The following is a 24,322-nucleotide window of genomic DNA, read 5'->3' on the forward strand; positions in this document are numbered from 1 at the left end:
GGTGGAAGCAGTCAAGTGCAAAGGAGAAAAGGAGTCTTCTCATTCTCAGCGGAGAGCATTGCGGACACAGGATTACTATCCTATCCAAGGTAAGAGCCCTGAGCTCTAACCAGCCTCTGGCCAAACTGAGTCCTGCCAGAGCCCTAACTCAGCTCTACAGATGCATACCTGTATTAGGTTAAACTAGGCTTCTTTTCCCACCCCGAGGCTCCACAGAGCTCCCACCCTCTTCCTGGTTCACTCCAGTTTACCCTCTCTGACTCCTAAAAGCCGTTTTCTTCCCGACTGTGTCAATCACCCTTTTATAGAGAAACCTCTTAGCTGTACGGGACCATGAGTGCTGACTGTAGCCACCTCTCAGAGGTGAATCCGCCCCAATAAGACAGGAGGCAGAATGAGAATAGATTCTCATAAGTGAAGATGCATTAACAGACTGTTGAGGTTACCAAGTGAGGGTTGTCCAAAACATGAGACATCTGAACTTCTGGTAATACAGAGATAATTTTAAGACAGCCTTGGAAAGAGTCTGAGTTTGAGTTTATTCTGTGCTCTGTGTTTTGCCTGCTTAACAAGCCAAGATATGTTCTTGGTACACTAGCAGGTTGTATGCCATGGGGCTTTAAGGCCACAGACAACTGTTTGATCTGTAATAAGATTTAGGGATACCCAGGGTGGCCTTTGTGCCAGGACTGCTTATTAGGGTGCCCACTAAATATGCTCTCCTCACCCTTGGAAATCTTAATCTGGCAAATTCTAAAACACTCTCCTGGAGATAATTGATCTAGGCTTAAGTCTCTGGACTTGAGAGAGCCTTCAAATTCTAACATTCTAAGGGGTATGACCTGTGAGCAGAGCCAGCCTATCCACTTTATATGAAACAGGTTAGCCATAATCCTTTTCAGAAGTGAGAATGTCGACAAAATAGCTCTCTTCCTCCCTGCCTCCCAGAAAGAAATTTGAGATGCCCTGACTTCCTACGATAATGTCATTGCCACATGGTATTAACACTTCCAAACTCTATCTGAGGGTCATATAAAGCTACTTGGAAGTACAGAACCAAATCTTGCTTGCTCTGTAATACTGGGTCACTAGTACTAGAAAAGTCTGTGTCTGTTATTACCAACATGATTATCTGTATCCTCAAAGATCCCAAATATATGCATATGTGCTAATCTCCCCCTACCCTGAACCCAGGCCACCCTCAAACATCCTATATAGCCAAAGATGATCCTTGAACACCTGATCCTTCTGTTTCCACCTCCCACGTGTTAAGATGACCACTGTGCCTGGCTGACCCAATCTCTCTTACTTTTAGAGTTTTATCCTTTAGTCCTTGCTGGTGCCCCCTCCCCTAAACCTCCTTTTTCTTCTCACCCCACTGCACCTGCATCCGTTGTAACCATCCTTCCTTTCAGACACCAGCGGGAACACCAAGCCCTGGAACACTTAGGTTCTAACACATTCTTTGGGCACTTTGTTTAGTCGGTCTCCTAGGATACAGGGGAAAATGAGGCTGAAAGGAGAGGCATGTTACTGAGTGTCCAAATGAAAGTGCCCTCTCTCCTGAACTATAGACTCAAAATCCTTAAAGGGGCTGAGAGCCAGGGCTATTGGGAATTAGTGGAGATAAAGAAGGGAAATGGCAGTAAAGGGTGATGGAGAAAGAGGAGGAGGAGAAGGTTAAGAAGAAGAGAACCCAAAAAGCTTGACTTGAGGGAGCAGAGAGGTTGGTGAGAGAGAAAGGAGTGAGCTAGAAAGAAAGGACAAGAAAGAGTCAGGCATGGGATGGGAGAGGCAAGACAACGGGAAGAAAAGAAAGTTATTTGGCGGGATGTAGGGGACCCAGAAGATGATGGAGTGGAGAGAAAGATCATCGGTGCCCCTCACTGGTCCCAGGCCTTCCTTCAACGTGCCTTCTGGAAAAGGCCTTTTCTAAGGGAAGAGTTGGTGAACTCTGCACCGGTTGTAGAGAGACCTGCAATCTATTGCAGTTGTGTCACTGAAGGACCCTGTCAGGACAGCCAATCTTTCTGGTCTTCGTGAAGCTTCTCCTCCATGAAGCTCAGGTCTCATACGCTGTGGCTTCCCCGAGGTGCTGCTGACACGCTTGACCGTACCCCACATAGATACAAGTTAAAACCACCTCTCTTGAGTGGGGACAGGTTAGATGAGTGGGGGGAGGGAAGAGGCAAAGTAGTTTTTTAAGGCTGGCTTGGGAAACTGTTTTTGGATCTTGGGCTCTGTTCTCAGGTTTCCCATGTTCCAGGACATGTAAGGTTCCTGTACACAGGGACAGAGAAGGTAATTCTGTCTTCTTCCAATCCCACAACCAACTACAGTGTCCTGTGCCTACATGGTGGAAGCTGCAATCTCAGGTCCCCTCAGCCCACGATTGTCTGAGCAGCCAAGGAGTTTAAGAGTGACCCATTACTTTGTCCTCTGGGCTTCATATAGCAGTTTTAAGCCGTATGAAGATTCCAGATAGTGTATCCACACCTGGAAAAAGAAATGCTTTCTGTCCTTGAAGGAGCGCTTTGGGACCCTTCTTCCATCTAAAGGGCTCTTAGCTAAGAGCACACACACTTCTTTTAAAACTGTCATAACTGTTTCTCTCCTTTGCCCCTCACTCCTCTACACCTTTAGGGCGACCACTCTAGGTCTTCAAGCCGGAAAAGTACATTCTCAGTGACTCTTGTACTCTCCTTAGGGTTACTGCCAGGTATGGTGCTGCACAACCTCAGCACTTGGGAGGCAGAGGCAGGCAGATCTCTAAGTTCAAGGCCAGCCTGGTCTACAGAGCGAGTTCCAGGACAGCCAAGGCTATAGAGAGAGACTTTGTCTCAAAAAGAGTTACTCCTAACTAGGTGGCTTTATAGGTCTTCTTATTAAAGGTGGACAGAAGGGCATGGCAGAGTGGCACTCACCTTTAACCCCAGCACCTGAAGGCAGATGAAGGGGGAATCTCTGTGAGTTTGAGGCCAGCCTGGTCTACAGAGTGAATTCCAGGAGAGCCAGGGATATAAGGAGAGACCCTGTCTCAAAAAAAGAAAAAAAAGAAGAAAGAAAGAGAGAAAGAAAGGGAGAAAGGAAAGAAAGAAGGAAAGAAAGAAAGGAAGGAAGGAAGGAAGGAAGGAAGGAAGGAAGGAAGAAAGAAAGAAAGAAAGAAAGAAAGAAAGAAAGAAAGAAAGAAAGAAAGAAAAAGGAAAAAGACAAGGAATTAGGGTTCTATATGCTGTGTGTCTACACAGGTCACATCACATTCTCTTGCTTATTCATCTGTAAACATTTAGGAGTTAGATTGGATGGCACTTTAAAATGTGTTGGTTTTATGTATGTGGGTATTTTTCCTGAATGCATGACTATGTACCACTTGGTGCCCACTGAAGCCAGAAGATGATGTTGGATCTTTTGGAATTGGAGTTACAGATAGTTGTGAGCCACTGTATCAGTGTTGAGAATTGAACCTGGATTCTCTGGAAAAGCAACCAGTGCTCTCAAATGCTGGACCATCTTTCTAGCCTAAAACTGCATGATATTTTAATGGAATGCATTAACAGATTTGGAGGGTTTTTTTTTCTTTTTTTCTTTTTTCTGTGAGACAGGTCCTATATAACCCAGGTTGACATAGAACTCATTAAGTGGCTGAGGCTACCCTTGAGCTCCTAAATGTTGGGATAGCAGGCGTGTTTCACCAGGGCCAGCTACTTCCCAGAATTTTGAGGTTTTCTTTTACATGTTTATCACTGTCAAAATTATCAACTTTACATGAGTAATTACAGCACATTTCTGTTTAAGCATAGGTCTTTCACTCGTGCTTTATGCTTTGAGATTTGTCAGTTTCAGCATGAGCTGATCAAGAGCTGAACCTGATGCTGGGCATGGTGGCTCACATCTGTGATCCCAGCACTAGAGGTGGGAGCAGGAGAATCAGGGATTCAAGGCCAGCCTTGGCTACATGAGACTCTGTCTCAAAGAAAGAAAGAAAAAAAGATTCTGCCCTAGCTAGCTATTTTGCAGTTTGGCACGATGTACATGAGGGTGTAGACAGGGCTTCAAGAGGAAAAAATGGAAAAATCCTACCTGGAGGAAAGACAGCTAGGGTGTGGACAGATTCTAGGTTCTCATAAAGGTTGGCAGCAATATGGCAGACCCCAATAACAAGGACATGGGGGGATGAGCAAGGTGTGGAGCAACGTTACCAGATGAGTGTAGGGTAGCAATTTGGAACACTGCTTTAGCCTTGCCTGGAGATAGCCATGGGAACTAGTTAACAAAGATCTATGTATCTTATTTTAAACTCCAATCTGTATATGAATTGAGACAGGTTTCTTAGCCTAGCTAAGCCTCAGAGTCAGCAAACTCAGAAATGCAAATAGCTACAGATGAGATGAAGTACCTGATCCATGCCACGAAGGAGATCCTGGGTTTCTTTCTCTTGTTCTCTTCAACTGCAGGATTCACCCAAAGCCCCTTGCTCCTCCTTGTTCCTTTAGGTGACTCTGGCACCAACTGGTGGAGCAGTGGGTGATGACATCTCAGATTCAAGACTGTGAGTATCCCCGGCATGGGAAGAGGTCTTGGAGGAAAGCCCAGTGGGTGGGAGGAGATTAGACCCTGGTGCCAAAGCTCCTCTGGGCCCCCTAGCCTTCCCACTGGGTAAATACGCCCCTGCTTTTCCTGGCTCAGTACTGGCCACTGATCAGGACTTGGTGCTGATGCAAGAAGGCACAATGATGCGCAAGGTGAGGACCAAAAGCTGGAAGAAGCTAAGATACTTCAGACTTCAGGATGACGGCATGACAGTCTGGCATGGACGGCAACCTGAAAGCATACCCAAGCCCACTTGTGAGTGACCTTGATAGCTGTGGGTGGGCATGTGGGTGGAATCTAGAAGTTTGAAGGCAGAGGAGGGACCAGGATTTTGTGATTGTCCAGACTCACTTATGTGGCTCTATACAAGATGACCAACATCTCTTGCCTCTGTAAGACTGTAATGAGGATTAAATTAGTTATTGCACAGAAGGGGCTTAGAAGAGCCCTGGCACATGATAAATCTCCATAAATAATAGAATATCATGGTTATTCTGACTATGATATGATGTCGCCCCGTTTGGACTAAAACCCTGGTCATGACACTTTCTAGTTGAGTTGATTTGAACAAATTATTTAATTGAACTAAAGTTTCTCACCTACAAAATGGGGGTTAACCTGCACCTACCTGTAAATTATAGAGATGCACCAAGCTAATGTGTGAAACATCAAACAGGAAACCTCACTGGATTTCATAAACATTAGCCATGACAATAGTTCAAAGCATAAAGTACAGCCCAGTATTGTGTCAACCCTGTTGGCCAAGCTCATTATGGTACCTTTAAACTCTTGATCACAGAATAAAGAGTCTGCTCTAGAGACATAATCAATACTCACAAACCACACTGCCTCGAGCTGAGGTAGAAGCTGGAAGAATTTCTCTAACTCCCCTCTAGGCACCTGGAAAGAGGAAACCTTCAGACCTGAAACATAGGCATACAGTGTACTCTTTGGTGGACCAATTTTACAGGTGTAATTGTCAGCCCCACTAGCTCTCCTGTGGGAACCATTGCAACCTGCCATGAAAGGGACCATCCATTCTTTAAGATGTAGAAACTGAGGGGTTAAGTTTGGGTCTTCACTCTGTCAGCTGATGGCTGGGTCAGGTCTTGCCAGGTCTAGCTGAAGCTCCTTGATGTGCTGCCTAAGAAAACATGGAGTCACTCGAACTCCTGAATCACTGAGTCTCCATCACCTTGTCTGAATGGCCTTTGGGATCCTCCTCTCTGTGTCTCCATGGAGAAGGGAGTTCTGATCACCACCATTCCTTTCCCCTGTTGTGTGTCAGACTCCTCAATGTTTCCACCTGCTTCTTTTCTGGCAGTCTCAATCTCTGATGTGGAGAGGATTCGTAAGGGCCAGGATTCTGAGTTGTTGCGCTATCTGGTGGAAGAGTTCCCCCTGGAGCAAGGCTTCACCATTGTCTTTCATGGGCGCCGCCCCAACCTGGACCTAGTGGCCAACAGTGTTGAAGAGGCCCAGATTTGGATGCGAGGACTCCAGCTGTTGGTGGATCTTGTCGCCAGCATGGACCACCAGGAGCAACTGGATCAGTATCAACCTGGTGGAGCTAGGGTGTGGGCAGGGTTTATTGAAGGAGTCAGATGCTGCAAACCAAGGGAATATGGGAAGGGTGCAGAAAAAGATACAAGTTGTGTGAGAGAGACAGGGGCCAACTATAGGGTTGATGATTCTGAAGGGGAAATGGATGTTTCCAGTCAGAGCCTGAAAATGAGCCTGAGAACCTAGGATAGGAGGAAGGGTCAATGAGAGGAAGAAGGACAAGCAATGTGCTGCTCCTGTGAAGTAAACAGACATCCCAGTAGCAAGCATTCACTACCACAGGTGTGGGAAGAAGCTCCTAGAGGTACAGTGGTGTAGACTCACTTCAAGATTGCTAGATAAAGTCAGTGAGGTATTTCAGTTAGAGAAGGTGCTTGTTTCCAAGCCTGACAACCTAAACTCAACCTATGGTTGAGTTTGCCCACATGGTGGGAGAACTGACTCCTGCAGCTTGTCCTCTGATGCCCTACCCACACACACAGTGGCTTACAGACTCTCCAATACATGTAAAAGAGGTTTCTAGATTGCACATTACTTCATGCATATATATGTTCATTCAGCACCCAGTAGCCAGATTGTATCCACCATTGTGCCTAATTTTAGGGACCTCAAGATCAATGAGACCATATATATTACTTTGGTTAGTGGGAAGAATCAATTTGTGTAAATAATTTAAGTACTAAATTAGAGAAATACTTGATTCTACCTAAGAGTGTTCTGAGAAAGTGTCAGGGAAGAAATAACGTGATTTTGGAACAGAGATGTAGCCCTGTTGGTGGAGTGCTTGCCCTAACATGCATGAAGCCCTGGGTTTGATCCCAGCACTGTATATAGTTGGCATGGCAATGTGTGCCTGTAATCCTAGTACCCATGAGGCAGAAGGAAAAGGATCAGAAGACCAAAGTCTTCCTTGGCTACCTGGGACCCTGTCAAAGAGAGAAAGGAAAGTAGTTCAATTTAAACCTGAAGGAGTGTGGGAAGGCACTCCTGGCTGAAAGGATAGCATGAATAAAGGCTTCAGGCAAAAGAGACGGAAGAAGCAGGTCAGGTGATGTTCAGAGGAAGGAGCTGCTGAGTCTGGCAAAAGGACAAAGAAAGGTACAATGAGAGGACTGGGCTGAGCCAGATCACAGGGGTAGGAGGATCTTAACTTCTGTATTAGATTTTATGTTTCTTTCTGTAAACAACAGGGAGATAAGTTCCTGCAGGCACCCAGGCCATCCAGTGACAAGATAGATTTATGTTCAGGAGAGAATATTCTAGAAGCTATGTAGAGAATGAATTGGTTTGGGAGAGAAACTGGCAACAAAGAGAGAAGGGGTTCAATAGATGAGCGCACACGCACTGCACACACACACACACACACACACTGCACACACGCACTTCACACACATCGAGCTTTTGCCTTGACTCTACTGGAATGTTGAATGAGTGGTTCCAAGAAGCAGACATAAACCAGGATGGCCGGATGAGTTTCGGAGAAGCTCAACGGCTGCTGCTTCTGATGAATGTGGAAATGGATGAAGAATATGCTTTCAGTCTCTTTCAGGTGCGTTTGCCTGGGAGGGTTTACAGGAACCAGCAAGGCCATGTCTTCACTTGGCCAGAAGGTCTCTGACCCCACCTAGTAGTGTTCACTTCTCGACTCCTGTGTAATCCATTACCATAGTAAGCTCAGTGGGACCTGTGTGGGGAATAAGGCTCTGGCCATTCAGTCTTCTTGGGAGGATGAGTCATAATCTTTATAAAAAATAACATTAAATTAAGACCTAGGGTGGTGGTGCAAGCCTGTAGTCACAGCACTTGGGAGGCAGAAGCAAACAGATCTTTGAGTTTGAAGCCAGCCTAGTCTACAGAGCAAGTTTTAGGACAGCCAGGGCTACACAGAGAAAGCCTGTCTCAGAAAAACCAAGCAAACCAAAAATTCCATCTCACATTAAATGACAGAGATAAACCTTTGTCTTTTATTTACTACAGTGACTTGTAACCATGTGAAATATCAGGAACTCTCTGAGAGTTTTGTTTGTTTGTTTGTTTTGTTTTGTTTTTGAGACAAGGTTTCTCTGTATAGCCCTGGCTGTCCTGGAACTCACTCTGTAGACCAGGCTGGCCTCAAACTCAGAAATCTGCCTGCTTCTGCCTCCCAAGTGCTAGGATTACAGGCATGCAGCACCACTGCCCAGCTCTCTGAGAGTTTTATAAACATGTTATGACAAACCTTATAGGACCTGGGAAGATGACTCTGGTGTTAAAAGTACTTGCCATGTAAGAATAGGACTCAAGTTCTACTTCAGCATCTGTGTAAAAAGCCAGGCATGAGGTGTTTGTGTTTGTGTGTGTCTATGTGTGTGCATGTATTATATTAGGGGCTACTCCCAGTGCTTGAGAGAGACAGCAACACAGAGAGAGAGAGAGAGAGAGAGAGAGAGAGAGAGAGAGAGAGAGAGATATTGACTCCTGAAACTTATTGGCCATACAACCCTGCAGGACAAATGAAGATCATCCCGTTTCTCAGAGTTCATCCATGCCCTGCTAAATCTCTTGCAGGCAGCAGATGTTACCCAGTCTGATACTCTGGGATTAGAAGAATTTGTACAGTTCTATAAGGCCCTGACTAAGCGCACTGAGATTGAAGAACTATTCGATAACTTTTCATCTGACAAACAGAAGCTGACCTTGCTGGAATTTGTGGATTTCCTTAGAGAGGAACAGAAAGAAGACAACCATGCCCCTGACCTTGCTCTGGAACTCATTGACCGCTATGAGCCTTCTGAGAATGGTAAGAACTGGGTGTGTAGATGTTAGACAAAGGGATTGGGGAAAGGAGGGGCCAAACAAAGACCCAGACACAGAGTCTTCTACTGTAGGGAAGGCTGAGTCCACCTTTCTCCTGGCTCCTCCCCAGTCATCTCACTGAACCGCATCACCTAAAGCAGGGCAGCCCTTCCCTGTCAGTTAAGACAGAGACAGACCTTCATCCCTTTGGAGGAAAAGCATGAGGTCCTGTCCCTTCCCTAAGCTCACATTTGACATCACATCACCGTATCGGCTTTGTCCTCAGTGGAAGAAGAAAGCGCTTCACCCCTCCTCCCACCTCCTCCCCACACAATGCTTTTGCCCTGTGGTTCATGGCTGTCGTTCCTTTAAATGTTAGCTTCCTGGAAGTTCTTTAAGTTGGTTTTGAGTCCTTAAGTCCTTGAATCAAGAATCTGGTGAGCTTAAGCCTGGGGCAGTCATGAGGCCAAGTATCTGGCATTTGATAAGTGCAGCTAAAATATTACTTTCCTCTACTCTTAGTGGACTCACTTCCATCCCTCCATTCTTTTCAGAGCATGAGAAGTTTATATTCATAGGAAATTATTTACAAAACACTTCCACATTCTTCACTTAATTTAGCCCTCATGGCAACTTGAAAAATAGAAAACCATCAATCTGTTGGGATTTCACTGAATATCCTGCAATGTGCTAACATCTCTACATTCTTTTCTTGTTTTAGCCTTCCCAATAAGATGGGCTCTATTCTTAAGTTTTATTATATAAAACAGAGATTTCGAGAGATCACGTGGGGAGCTGGAGAGGTGGCTCAATAAGTAAGAGTGTTTGCTGTGCAGGCATGGCAACTTGAGCTCAGATCCTAACATCCATGTATAAAGCCAGGCCTGGGGCTGGAGAGATGGCTTGGTGGTTAAGAGCACTAACTGTTCTTCCAGAGGTCCTGAGTTCAATTCCCAGTAACCACATGGTGGCTCACTACCATCTATAAAGGGATCTGATGCCCTCTTCTGGCTCATGGATCAGAGCAGTCATACATTAAATAAATAAAATTATTTAAAAAAAAAAAGAAAAGAAAGAAAAAAAAGGAGGAAGGAAGGAAGGAAGGAAGGAAGGAAGGAAGGAAGGAAGGAAATGATAAAGTAGGCCAGGCCATGGTGGAGGTGCCCGCCTTTGTTCCCAGCACTCAGGAGGCAGAGGCAGGTGTGTCTCTGAGTTGGAGGCCAGAGTGAGTTCTAGGACAGTCAGGGCTACACAGAGAAACCTGTCTTAAAACAAAACAAAACAAAACAGCCGGGCGTTGGTGGCGCACGCCTTTAATCCCAGCAGTTGGGAGGCAGAGGCAGGCAGATTTCTGAGTTCGAGAGTTCAAGAGTTCGAGGCTAGCCTGGTCTACAGAGTGAGTTCCAGGACAGCCAGGATTACACAGAGAAACCCTGTCTCAAAAAAACAAAACAAAAAACCAAAAAACCAAAAAAACAAAACCCCCCAAACAAGTGTGTACAACCATGCTAGTCAGAAAATAAAACTGAAGAAGTCAGAAGAAACGATTGGATCTTTTGTTTCCAGAGCAGGACCGATTACATCAATTACACCTGTTATGAGCTGGAGGCGTTCTCTGATGTATGAATGTTGAGAACCGAATTCCAGTGCATCGTGTTAAAAAGTGGAACCTTCAACTGAGACTTTCTACCCAAACTGCTGCCATTCTCTGTCTATGATTTGTCAAACCTAGGTCAAGGGAACTGGTCCTGAGAATCAGGTCCTCATACCTTCCAACCAAGCCTCTTTTTGACAAAATTAGTGAGACCTCACAGTCCAGTAGTGCAAGGCATGTCCCCTGACATCAGACTGCTTGGGTTCAAATCCCAGTTCCTTCACTTAAGCTATCTATTGTCCTAACTTGCTGTAGTAGCCATATTGCAATACTGACTTCACGTGTTAGGAAGGTGCTGTCCTTGCAAGGAGTGAGTGCCCAATAGCTGCTAATCATTGCTGTTACTATATGAAGTCCATGCTTAGAACAGTCAGACCCATGAAAGGAGTCAAAGGACCATTTATTTCCTCAGCAAGAATATAGCCAAAAAAGATAGTGACAAATGTCCCCCCTCCAAACACCTCGTCATAAGTCAGGTCTTGTAGCTGCACAGCCCAAGGAAGAAGCACAGGCACTTTGGTCAGAATACTAATAACTTTTCTAGATTATACTTAGGTTTGGGACTGGATTCTGTGCTGTCAAAGTGTGAACTCCAAGAACTATGTACCTTTAAATGGACTACAATCAAGTGCTCATAGATGCATGTATCTAGGGGCTGCTGTGTCTAACAATGCAGAAGGAGCATTCTCATGGTCATCAACAGTTCTATAGGATAACCCTGGACCAGAGTATTTGGTCTATTAGTTTTTTAAGATAGGACCTCATGGTGGGGAGACATCTTCTTAGAAACAGGGGGGAGGAGAGATGGGATGAGGAATTGTGGGAGGGTAGACCAGGATAGGGATGATGACTGGACTGTAAAAAAATAAAAGTAATAAAATAAATAAATAACACATTAAATATACCAACAATAAAATCCCACCAAGTCCATCAAGAAGAAGAAGGAGAAGGAAGAAGAAGAAGAAGAGGAGGAGGAAGAAGAAGAAGAAGGGGGGGAAGAAGATAGGACCTCATGATGTGATCAGGGCTAGCTCTGAACCCAGTCAAAATCCTATAGCCTCTGCCTCACAAGTGGTGCAATTATAGGTGTGTACTACCAGGTCCTTCAAAAACTTTTCTCTTTTTCTCCTGAAGCCTAGGCTGGCCTTAGAGTTGTTACAGGTAGCTAAGAATGACCTTTTTTTGTTGTTGTTGTTGTTGTTGTTTTTCGAGACAGGGTTTCTCTGTGTAGTCCTGGCTGTCCTGGAACTCACTCTGTAGACCAGGCTGGCCTTGAACTCAGAAATCTGCCCACCTCTGCCTCCCAAGTGCTGGGATTACAGGCATGCGCCACCACTGCTCGACTCCCAAAAACTTTTCTTAGTGATAGAAATCTTATTTATAAGAGGAAATCACTCAGAAAAATTGGCAAGATGACTCAATGGACAAGGCACTCATTGTCAAGCCTAATGACCTGAGCAAATTGTCCTCTAACCTTCAGACATGTGCCATAGCAATGCAGCCCTTCACACACGTTATACACATACACAAAGTAAAAAATAGATGCGGGGGGATTGAGAGAGAGAGAGAGAGAGAGAGAGAGAGAGAGAGAGAGAGAGAGAGAGAGAGAGAGAGAGAGAGAGAGAGAGAGAGAGAGAGAGAGAGAGAGAGAGAGAGAGAGAGAGCGCGCAAGCATGCAAGTGAGCTCAAGAGAGCATTGTGGCACATGCCTTCAATTCCAGCACACATGAGAGGCAGAAACATCTCTATGTGGTTGGTGTTCTGTTTCCAAGACAGGGTCTCACTATGTAGCTCTGGCTGTCCTGGAACTTACTATGTAGACCAGAACTACTGAGTTCTAGCCTAGAACTCAGAGATCCTCCTTCCTCTGTCTCCCAAGGGCTGAGATTAAAAGCATTCACCACCACAGTTAGATCTCTGTGTGTTTGAGACAAGCCTAGTCTACATAGAGAGTTAGTTATACACCAGCTAGAGCTACCTAGTGAGATCCTGTCTTAAAGGGAGAGATGGGGGCGAGGCTAGATAGCAGGGAAAAATCTGAGGCCGAAAATTGTCTTAATGATTTTCTTTAACAGCCTATGAGAAGGAACTTTTTAAACTAACTATTTTTAATTTAATCTCAAATGCTGCCTTCCCTCCCAGTCCCCTCTCAAAGATCTCTCCCTCGACCCCATCCCCTCTCTCCTTTGCAGAGACTGAGCCACCAACCAAAGAAGAAACATTTTAAATTGCAGATACAACAAGTGGCACATTCAGATTCTGCTGACTGGGAATAGGCATCTAAGGGACAGGATCCCAAGGGAGGGTGTGGGGAATAGGCTTGTGGGTGTGTCGGACCTCTCACTTAGAGCTCCTCACTCTCCTGGCCCCCACTTCACACCCTAGGCAGGTTGCTGCATGTGCTGAGCAAGGAAGGCTTCCTCAGCTACCTCTGCTCTGCGGATGGAAACATCTTCAACCCCGACTGCCTCCCTCTCTACCAGGATATGACTCAGCCTCTCAGCCACTACTACATTAACTCCTCTCACAACACCTACCTATTGGGGGACCAGCTCTGCAGCCAAAGCAGTGTTGAAGGATACATACGGTACGTGGTGGTATGAGGGGGGACCTGCTCATAGGATGGACTGCCTGTGGGAAGCTAAGGAGTAGATAACACAGGTCAGGATAGAGAGAGCTTAGGGCCTTAGGGTCCCCGGATACCCGAGGCACTTGGAGAACACCTTAGACATTAGCAGAATGCTAATGAAATCCAGTGGATAAATGGGATCCTTCTCTTTGTCACAAGCTAGGAAACTGAGAATTCAGGAGCCCCAATGCTTGTTTTGAGCTTGTCCATGGGATACTTTAAAGCAGTGGTTCTCAACCTTCCTAATGCTTCGATCCTTTAATCCAGAGTCTAATGCTGTGTTGGCTCCCAACCATAAAATTATTTTTGTTGCTACTTCATAGCTGTAATTTTGCTACTGTTATGAATCATAATGTAAAATTTTGGAGCTAGAAGTTTGCCAAAGGGGTCACGACCCACAGGTTGAGAACCATGGCTTTAAAGGCAAGTCAGTGGCATGTAGAGTTAAATCTGGAGTCAATTGACTCTAGGTCAAATTCTAGGTCTCTCAGTGTCCTGGGGCTAATCAACCTCTGTATGTTTCTCTGTGAACTATAGATGATTACGGTGCCCATTTTGCCAGGGTTCTTGTAAAGACTAAAGGGCACAAACTATCAGTCGGTAGCTAATAAGTGGTGGTTGCCATTGTTGTGATTAATCATGATGAGACTGAATAGTCAGACAGCACTGTAGCATTGGCAACTGAATGACTGGGTAGCCTGAAGGGTACACGTTGTAAGGCATGTATGATGTCCTAGGTTCCTATTGGAGAGAGAGGCATGCACCTGCAGAATCCACAGTAGTGGAAATATTTGGAGGTGATGTGTAATGAATTGCTAGGGAAGCTTATGAACTGGGGCTAGGTAGAGAGAGATGTGAGCTGCAGCCATGGCCCAGTGCACTGAGATGCCTCCGGGGAAATAGCACTTGAAGTGGTCTGGATGGGCAAGTGCTAGTGAGCGGTGTTCTTTCCAGAGAAGGGAGAGGCTGCTCTCTAGGTAGAAGATGCTCTCTAGGTAGAAGATCACACCTTGACCTCTCCTGCCTCTGGGGGTTTGGGGTTCTTGCAGGGCCTTGAAACGGGGGTGCCGCTGTGTGGAGGTGGATACATGGGATGGACCTGACGGAGAGCCCATTGTCTATCATGGGCATACCCTGACCTCTCGCATCCTGTTCAAAGATGTTTTGGCAACACTAGCACAATATGCCTTCCAGGTAGTAGCCCCAGGTTGGGAATAACACAACAAAAGACAAGAAGGTCTGAGGGAAGTGTGACTGGTGAGGGTTGGAAGGGCAGATGGACAGTTAGTGCCAGCAGCTTGATATAGACAAAAGAAGGTTTTTTCATAAACACACACACACACACACACACACACACACACACACACGGAGAGACAGAGAAAGAAAAGGAGAGAGTTTGTTTGTTTGGTTTTTCTTTTTTCTTTTCTTCTCTTTTCTTTTTTTTTTTTTTTTTGGTTTTTCGAGACAGGGTTTCTCTGTGTAGCCCTGGCTGTCCTGGAACTCACTCTGTAGACCAGGCTGGCCTCAAACTCAGAAATCTGCCTGCCTCTGCCTCCCAAGTGCTGGGATTAAAGGCGTGTGCCACCACTGTCCAATTGATAAAAGAAGTTTTTAACTATAAAGCATCAGACAAATATCAAAGGATTACTATGATTAAGTGTTGTATTTGTTATTGGTAGTTAGTATTCATACAGTATTCAAACTAGCAACAACCGCTATTTGCTAGTAGCTACTTCTAAACCTGTCATTTTTACCTAAGTAGTGGGGGTGGGGGGAACAAAGACATGGGTGAGTTGGGCTGGGGGACAATAGGAATCTAGAGATGATAGTATTCTGTGAGCGCATAGCTAGAAGAATAATCTGACATCCACACCAAGACTGAAAACTCAAAGGCCTCAGAATGACTTGGACTGGCTCTGGTCCAGGTCTAAGTCTTAGGGTCTCAGCAGTGCTCCTTAGATGTGACTATGTCCCAAAGACTGGACCAAAGATTTATTAAGTGCTCACAGAGCCCTATATTGGGGTTGGGGGAGTTTAGCAATCAGTATATTCATTGGAGCTTACAAGTGGGGGCCTAGGAATTCAGGATTTGTAGTAGGAGGTTATAGGAATTAATAGTTCTGAATGGCTCATCCCCTCCCCTCTGCCAGTCATCAGACTACCCTCTCATCTTGTCTCTGGATAACCACTGCAGCTGGGAACAGCAGAAGACCATGGCACATCATCTGACTGAGATCTTGGGAGAGTGGCTGTTGAGCACCACCCTAGAGGGTCAACTGATTGATATACTGCCCTCGCCAGAGGTAGGGACTCTGGAGCCCAGCCAGGCCCTACTATGTCTTTCACAATCTCACCATGGCTTCCTCTTCTACACTCCTGTCTTCTTATATCTTCAGAATGGCCATCTTGCTTTTCAATATACTTGTTGGTGAGGGTTTTTGTCTTCCTTTTGTTTGCTTGTGGAGACAAGATCTCATGTAGTCAAGACTGGCTTTGAACTCCTGACCTTCCTCTCTGTTACCACATATTACCATGTAATACCTCATATATTACCATACCTAGTTTCTGTGGTGCTGGGGATCAAGCCCAGGGACTTTTATACTCTAGGAAAGCACTCTACTAACTAAGCTATATTCCTAGCCCTTACTATTTCTTGGTAGCTTATAATTCATAAGACTTTACAAGCAATACTGAGAAAGGGAATTCTCTCCATTATTATTCCAGCCACTTTCTTTTTTTTACAATTATTTATTTATTTTATATATATGAGCTGTCTTCACTGTAGCTGTCTTCAGACACACCAGAAGAGGGCATCATATCTCATTTTGGATGGTTGTGAGCCACCATGTGATTGCTGGGAGTTGAACACAGGACCTCTGGAAGTGCAGACCATGCTCTTAACCACTGAGTCATCCCTTCAACCCCTCTAGCCACTTTCATAACAGTCTATATCAATACATGGTTTAAGAGTATCAGATTTATTATTTAGGAGGTGGTAGTGGCACATGTGCCATGGTAAAGCACAAGTGTGGAAATCAACAGGAGCTGGTTCTCTCCATCTACCATGTGGTCCCGGAGAGCAAACTCCTCCAATCACCAGGCCTTTGGCCATCTTGCTGGCTCAGTGGATTTATTTTCACTCAGCACCAAACTTCACTGATGCTGAGCTGTACAACTGGGCTACACTTTCATCTGTTGCTAATACCTCCATTTCTTCCTTTTTCTCCTGCTCCTCCTGATTCTCTTCCTCCTCTTTGAGACAGTTCTCCTGAAGCCTAGGCTGGCATTAGAGTTGTTACATGTAGCTAAGAATGACTTTTGTTTGTTTGTTTGTTTTTTGTTTTTGTTTTTCGAGTAGCCCTGGCTGTCCTGGAACTCACTCTGTAGACCAGGCTGGCCTCGAACTCAGAAATCCACCTGCCTCTGCCTCCCAAGTGCTGGTTTTAAAGGCGTGCGCCACCACTGCCCGGCAGAATGACCTTTTCTTGAACCTCTGTTCCTCCTGTCTCCACCTTCCAAGTGCTAGTATTACAGTCATGTGCCACAGCACCCAATTTATGATATGCTGGGATTCAAACTCAGCTTTGTACATGCTGGGGAAGCACTTGGCCAAGTGCGCCACATTTCTAGCATCATCAGTAGATTTTTCTAAAAGCTTAAACAAACGTATATATGTAGAAATTCATATTAGAAAAGACATGAATGGGATTACTGTTCATATTTTTAAATTTCATATCATAAGTATGTTTTCATGAATATCTTTTCTTCCCCCCCCCCCCCTTTTGAGACAGGGATTCTCTGCACAGCCTTGGCTGTCCTGAAACTCACTCTGTAGATCAGGCTAGCCTCAAACTTAGAGATCTGCCTGTTTTTGCCTCCTAAGTAGTGAGCCCACACTGCCCAACTTTTTGTTTGTTTGTTTGTTTGTTTGTTTATGAGACAGGGTCTTATGTAGCCCAGGCGCCCTTTGAACCTCTCAACCTCCTTTCTCCACTTCCCAAGTGCTAGGATAACTGGTGTGTACCACCACAGCAAGTTTAGGCAGTGCTTGAACCCAGGGCCTTGTGCATACTAGACAAGCATGCTATCCACTGGACTATATCCCCAGCCCTATGTCTTTTCCTCATCATAGTTCTTCAGTGTGCTGTTCTGATTCCATATAGGACTGTCATTTATTCAGTTACACATTTAGCAGACACTTAGGTTGTTAATAATTTTCATCCTATCCATGTGCTTTGTCTATTTAGTCTTTGAATTCTGGGTTAAAGTGTTTGCATTCTAGGTATGACATTGGTGGTGGTACTGTGGCATGTATAGGTGCTGGCCAGAGTTTACATTTTAGCCAAATGTAGTGATTCCAGCATTCAGGAGGTTGGATCAGGAGGATTAGGAGTTGGAGTTCAAGGCCCGCCTCTAGTACATGTGAGCTAAAAGCAAGCCTATGCTACATGAGACCCTTGCTCAACACAGACACACACACAGACACACAGACACACAGACACACACACACACACACACACACACGCACACACACACAGAGAGAGAGAGAGAGAGAGAGAGAGAGAGAGAGAGATTGCATTTTCACAATTTTGATTATAATTGCTGAACTACTCACTAGAAAAAAATTACCAAATTATACTGCAACCAACAGAAAAGAAATAACTGCAAGCAACAGAAGTTCTTCTGCTTTTGTTGTCCTGAGTTTTTTGAGTGCCAGGATTACAATGTGCACTGGCATGGTTGCCACTTTTTAGCATCTAGTTCTACTTGCCTAGGCCTTCAGAGTGCTGGAACTACAGGCTTCAACCAACTCTCAATTCATGTCTTCTCTAAAGACTCTTCTATTATAAGACTATGCAAAAACCAGTATCTCTCTCCATACTCCCATGTCCTTTATATATGTAAATCTTTAAGGGGATTTTCAGTGTGTAAAATGAGTGAGGGCCTATTGATTCTTTTTTCATATGGCTAGAAACATCATACATTTGCTTGAAAATAAGTGACTCTCTACCAACTGTATTAAGGAATCAATCCCCGTCTGGGAAACTTCTGACAGCCCGAGTTGTTCTTCTGTCTTTGAGATGGTGAGAGCTTCACTGTTTTCAGGAGGAACTTGAGCAGACAAGTAGACATGTCTCTGTTTTTGTCTTCCAGCAGCTCCGAGGGAAGATCTTGGTGAAAGGAAAGAAGTTAAGAACAATTGAGGTTGACAAGGAAGAAGAAGAAGAGCTGGAGAAAGATCTGGACCTAGCTTCCCCTGAGTCGGACACTCAGCCTCAGCCTGAGTCCCAGGAGCAGGCCTCTGGGAACAAGAAGAAGAAGAAGAAGGTGAGTCAGGACTAGGATTTTGTTTTGTTTTGTTTGTAATGGTGTTTGGTGATCATGCATTACAAGTGGAGGACCTGTTTCTGAAGAGTCTAGAGCCAAGGGTGGAGAGCCAAGGAGGAAAAAAATGCTCTTTCCTCTCAAAGAGGCCTCTACTGAATCACTATGCATTATACCATCTATAGCAATACTGTCCCTTATCTATTGTTGTCTACACATGTATTGTAGTGGCTTCCCAACTTCATGGATCACAGAATCTTAGACCAAAGCTTCTTATTCAAAATGGATACATTTAACACCTCTCTAGTTGAAACCCTTGCTTGGCTCTCTCCTGAGTCCAAGTGGCATGGGGTGTTTCAGGTAAATAGACAGGTTCTGATGGGAGGGGAGGCAAGTTCAAGAAAGCAGACACGGATGGCCGGAAGAGATGAAGGAGTTAAGTGGCTCTGGACACAACTTTGTTCTTCACAAACTCCTTAAAGGCAAATCTGAATGGCACTCCTCTGTTTCTGTTGCTGTCTCTCTGTGTCTGTTTGTCTGTCTCAGTCTCTCTCTCTCTCTCTCTCTCTCTCTCTCTCTCTCTCTCTCTCTCTCTCTCTCTTTCTCTCTCTCTCTCTCTCTCTCTCTGTGTGTGTGTGTGTGTGTGTGTGTGTGTGTGTGTGTAGCTATTTTTGAATAGAAGTTACTGGACCACTGATTGCTGTGACTTCAGTCTCATCTATGATGGATTAGTTAGAGAAAGTGTTTTGGAAAAGATACATTTGAGGAGGAGCAATCCAAGTAGGGGGAGGCCAAGTAAGAAACGGTCCTGCTTGTGGGACCTCCAGGGCCCCAGTGTGAAGTCTGCATTTCTCTCTCTTGTGTACTTTCCTGGCTTACTCAGCTGACTTATGATTTATCCTGTTCTGAGGCTGTGGTATTTAAGCCTGTTGTTATGTTTAGGGATGACAATGAGAATTAAGGACTTTATTAAGGAATAAATCCAAAGATAATGCTCTGAGGTCCTCAAATCCTTACAGATGTGGATTTTGTGACCATCATAGTTTGACATGTCTGACTGGATTCATGTGCTTTTTGGTTTGTTTTGTCTTTTGAGGCAGTCCTGATACGTATCCTTGGGTGACCTGGAACTCGTTATCAAGACCAAGCTAGGCTCAAACTCATAGAGATCTACCTGCCTCTGACTCTTGAGTGCTGGGATTAAAGGCATGCAGCACCATGCAAGGATCATGTATACATTTTGACTGAAGATGATTATTGTTCATTTGTTTTTAAGAGAGGTAGGGAGATTGATGCCTCTTTGTTTAAAAATAATAAAGACTCTTTATCCCAGATGTAGCATAGAAATGACCTTCCAAACTCAGAACTGACACTGATCCGAGCAGTATATGCAGACTGCCTTTATTCCCATCCTCGCCCCCAGGTTGTGAAGTGTCCGATGCCTTGCCTGCTTAACTGTGGTCATGTTTTGGCCCAGGCTCCTAATTCCATTCCTGAGTCCATTCGCTTGTCAAAGCAGGTGAGGCAGGAGGGGAGACTATAGTGGGGAGGCAGCGGGCAGAGGCTCAGGTTGGATGGCCACTAGCTTCTTCTTTCTCTCCAAACCATGTTAAATTCAGTACCATCTCCCTGTCCAGTTTCTTCTCCAGAGTTCCACAACCATCTTGTGCCCAGACCTATCTTCCCTGGTTGTCTACTTGAGGACTGTCCCCTTCTGCAGCTTCACTCATTCCAAAGAAAACTACCACATCTACGACATTTCATCTTTTTCTGAGTTCAAGGCCAAAAACCTCATCAAGGAGGCAGGTCAGAAGAAAAGTGGGATGGGTAACTTCAGGCCTAGCAGGCAGGGAGGTAAGTCCCAAGAAACAGAACAAGGAAGCAATAGGGAGACTGGGTTCAGAAACTTAGAGCAGGCCTATAGTCTCACATAGCTCAGGCTGACCTCAGACTTGCCCTGTAGTTGAGGATCGCCCTGAACTTCTGATCCTCTTGTCTCTACCTTCCAAGTTCTGGTATTACTCTGTGTGCCACCATTTCCAGTTTGTGCAGTGCTGGGGTGCAAACCCAGGGCTTTATGCCTGCCAGGCAAGCACTTGACTAAGTTACATTATCAACCCACAAAGGAAAAGATTTTTGAAGAATGCCCACAAAGCTCTAGGGAGAAGAAAATTTTGGGGAGGTGTTTACCTTTCTGGAGCCAGCCTCAGATTTCAAGAATAGTGAAGTAAGTAGAAAGGATCCTTGGGAACAGGGAAGTAGGAGAACCCACCTTAAGAGACAGAACTTCTATCTCCTTATTTATACCCTTTTACAGGCAACGAGTTTGTACAGCACAATGCCAGACAGTTATGCCGCGTGTATCCCAGTGGTATGAGGACAGATTCATCAAACTTTAACCCCCAGGAACACTGGAATGTAGGCTGCCAGATGGGTGAGGAGACAACAGGGACAGGGAGGAAGGGAGTGGAGAATCAGCTGATGGGAGGTAAATTCCCTAGAGAAAGTGGCTGTGGAGGTTAGGGGGATGTTTTAAAGGAGTACTAGGGGGGAAGAAGGTGAGAAATGTGGTCCTATCTTTTGGAATGTTCCCAGCAAACACTGATTTGAGGACCATGCTCTGTTCTATAACCTAAGCTGGTTTCAAACTATATCCTTCTTCCTCAGTCTTCCAAGTGTGCTACCCAACTCCAGCAGGCATCTTTATACCTACTACCTTCTAATTCCCCTGAAAAAGGGGCTAGAAGGCCAAGGAGGATGTGTGTGCATGCATACAACACACATATACCTAGGTGTATATGTGTGTGAGACACAGAGAAAAAATAGTGTGTGTATGCATATGGAAAGCAAGAGTAGAAGCGGGAGGGGAAGGGAGGAGAAACAGGGTATATAGCCCTGGCTTGATGTGTAGACTAGGATGGTGTTGACCTTGTGGGAATCCTCCTGCCTCTGCATCCTGAGTGCTGGGTTTACAAGTATGTACTGTCACACTCAGCTCCCAAGGTGACTTTTTCTTTTTTTTTTTCCCTGGGATTCTCAGTGGCTATGAATATGCAGACTGCAGGAAGTGCAATGGATATCTATGATGGGCTCTTCCGCCAGAATGGTGGCTCTGGCTATGTGCTGAAGCCAGAATTCCTGAGAGATACCCAGAGTTCGTTCAATCCCCAGAGGCCCATTAGTCTTTATAAGGCCAAGATCCTTGTAGTCCAGGTATGACAGAAACTGCTGAGAAGAACCTGGAATAGCTGAAGTAGAAGTGTGTATGTGTATGACAGTGGGTGGGGTGATTCAACGTGACAGGAGTGTAATTGATTGAAAATTCTCTACCAGGAGTGGTAGTGTATACCTTTAATCCCAGGCCAGAGCTATAAAGTGAGACTGTCTCAAATAAATCAAAGAGGGAAGATATCACTCAATTGCAGACTTTGAAGCCAACTGACTAGTTTCAAATCATTTTCTAGTTGTGCAACATTGGGCAAGTTCCTTAACTTGTAACCTCAGTAAACTCATCTGTATGATGGGGTAATTCTCTATAACCTGTCTCAAAGGGTTGTGAGGACTATCAGTTAAAAGTACTTACAATTCCTGGTGCACAGTAAGAACTATAGAAAATTGTAACTGGTGTGCCTACTTTAAAGCCTTTAAAGTTTTAGGTTGGAAACTAGAATACACTATCTATGCAAGATTTTGCAAACTATGAAGCTGTAGTGCAAGTCCTGTCTTCTCAAAGGTGTGAGGGCTGGATGAGGGAAGGCTAGGCTAAGCAGAGACTCATAAAGTTTGTGTCCTGGTTGCAGGTCATCAGTGGCCAACGACTCCCCAAAGTGGACAAAACCCAAGAGACAAGTGTTGTGGATCCACTGGTGAAAGTAGAGCTCTCTGGTGTTCCTGAAGACACAATGGAGTATGAGACCAGCTGTGTGGAGAACAATGGTGAGACTCAGCATGGGGAAGTATCAGTCTAGACTGCTGATTCCCTTCTGTCTTGTCCATTTGGTCATTTGGTGCAGTCCATGCAACTCTGCACCCTCATGGGAGACAAAGTGAAATCATCCAGGGAATCCTGGCCCTCCCTTACAGGCTTATGAATTAGGAAAAGTTCTTATGCTTTTTATTTTAAAAGATTTCATTTTATTTATGTGCATGTGTGTGCACCACCTGCGTGTTTCCACATAGGCCAAAAGAGGGCATCAGATTCCCTGGACTGGGTTATAGGCAGCTGTGATCTGATCCATCAGACAAGGGTTCTGGGAACCAAACTCAGGGCCTCTGGAAAAGGAGCAAGTGCTTTTAACTTCTGGGCCATTTCTTTAGCCCCTGCTTCTGTATATTGTACCTGTGTCTTCACTTGTAAAATACTGATTGGCATCTAGATTAAATGAGAATGCAGGGAAAGCAATTCAGTATGGGCCTAATGAAGATGGTTAGTCTGTTCCTTTATTCCTATCGCCATTTCAGGTATCAATCCATACTGGGGGGAGACATTCTATTTCCGGATCCAGGTGCCTGAACTTGCTATGTTGCGTTTTGTGGTAAAGGATTATAGCAGGAAATCTCGAAATAAATTTATTGGCCAATACTCCCTGCCTTGGACCTGTATGAAACAAGGTGAGACAAACCTTAGACTCTTGGCCCATATCCAACTGTGGCTCCCTTCCTGATCCAATTCTTCTGCTCATTTCCAGGTTACCGACACGTATCCTTGCTCTCCAAAGATGGCACTAGCCTCCATCCAGCTTCCATCTTTGTGTACACCTGCATGCAGGAAGACCTGGATATGGATGAGCCCTGAGGTGGGTGTTCCACAGCAAGGCTGGATAGATATACTGGCTTTAGATGTCAAAGAACAAAATTGCCCTGCCCCTTACCCTTTTCCCCTAAGACAGAATCTTACTATGTAGCCTAGGCTGTACTGGAACTCACTAAATAGACCAGGCTGGCCCCAAACCCACAGAGATCCATCTGCCTCCAGAGTGCTGGTATTTAAGGGCATGAGATGCTCTGACCAGCATACCTTGCCCTTGTTAAGCAAATCTTATCTTTCATCTAGTCTTTCCTGCCCTCCCTTTTGTGCACTCTATGCTACAGTTTACTCCTTATTCTTGCCCTAGGCTTAGTGCCATTGTTAATCTTTCCTATCATCTCTGACTAGAAACACAGGGAGGGCCTTGAAGCAGAACAAGTTACAGATGCAGTATCCTTTCCAACCTACAACTTCCTCAAAATCCAGAGCCAGCCAAAGGACCAATGAAGGATCAAGGCAAAGGTTGAGGAAGAATGCCTGACCCAAAACTATGACTCTCTAGAGAACAATGCACAGCCCTGAGTCCCCACTGGACTGCTGCTCCTTAGCTGGTCTAAATAGAGCTTCTCTGTCCAATTTGGCTCCTGTATGGTCTGTCATTGTTGGGCAAGAAGGGAAAATATGGAGGGGGAAGTATGGAGGGGGAAGAGCATTTGGGTAGTCAGTTGGGTGTATGGCCTGATTGTTTGGCCAGGAGGGGACGTATGGAGGGGGGCCTTGTGGTGCAGAGAAACAAAGTTTCCAAGGGCTCTCCTCTTTGTGCTGCATAAGAAGGGAATGGAAGAGAAGCTTATAAGGAATGGGGCAAAAGCAGACAGGGTGTATAGCTTTCCCCAGTTAGGCCTTCACACCCCTCGATGCCTGAACTCCCTGATGCAGCTGCTGAGCCAATCTTCCGACTGCTGATTAAAGCTGCTTCTAGGAGGAAGCAGGATGGGTGAAAATCCTCTTCTGACAAATAAGAGCTTGAAACCAGGAG

The 24,322-nt window shown here is 45.1% G+C and overlaps 1 protein-coding gene across 1 annotated transcript; it reads left to right on the forward strand.

Annotated features, from left to right (window-relative positions):
* Nucleotides 1-23,865, forward strand: Plcd4 (phospholipase C delta 4). Its single transcript, XM_028760590.1, has 18 exons — nucleotides 1-89; nucleotides 4,494-4,549; nucleotides 4,687-4,845; nucleotides 5,915-6,143; nucleotides 7,573-7,702; nucleotides 8,701-8,932; nucleotides 12,968-13,169; nucleotides 14,261-14,405; nucleotides 15,362-15,514; nucleotides 18,366-18,539; nucleotides 19,960-20,055; nucleotides 20,174-20,342; nucleotides 20,854-20,970; nucleotides 21,577-21,749; nucleotides 22,337-22,472; nucleotides 22,998-23,147; nucleotides 23,225-23,332; nucleotides 23,692-23,865. Exons 2-17 carry the CDS (start codon nucleotides 4,528-4,530, stop codon nucleotides 23,329-23,331), a joined length of 2,394 nt encoding a protein of 797 aa, XP_028616423.1. The 5' UTR covers nucleotides 1-89; nucleotides 4,494-4,527; the 3' UTR covers nucleotide 23,332; nucleotides 23,692-23,865.
* The last annotated feature ends 457 nt before the right edge of the window (nucleotides 23,866-24,322 follow it).

This window comes from Grammomys surdaster, unplaced genomic scaffold (assembly GCF_004785775.1).
Source record: "Grammomys surdaster isolate TR1022 unplaced genomic scaffold, NIH_TR_1.0 126546, whole genome shotgun sequence".
NCBI lineage: Eukaryota > Metazoa > Chordata > Mammalia > Rodentia > Muridae > Grammomys > Grammomys surdaster.

Excerpts from the sequence above, each read along its gene's own strand:
- Plcd4 (XM_028760590.1), top strand. The coding sequence starts at position 4,528 with ATGACATCTCAGATTCAAGACT. Across the intron at positions 4,550-4,686 it reads GACATCTCAGATTCAAGACT|TACTGGCCACTGATCAGGAC; the intron begins GTGAGTATCCCC and ends TTCCTGGCTCAG. Across the intron at positions 4,846-5,914 it reads AAGCATACCCAAGCCCACTT|TCTCAATCTCTGATGTGGAG; the intron begins GTGAGTGACCTT and ends CTTTTCTGGCAG.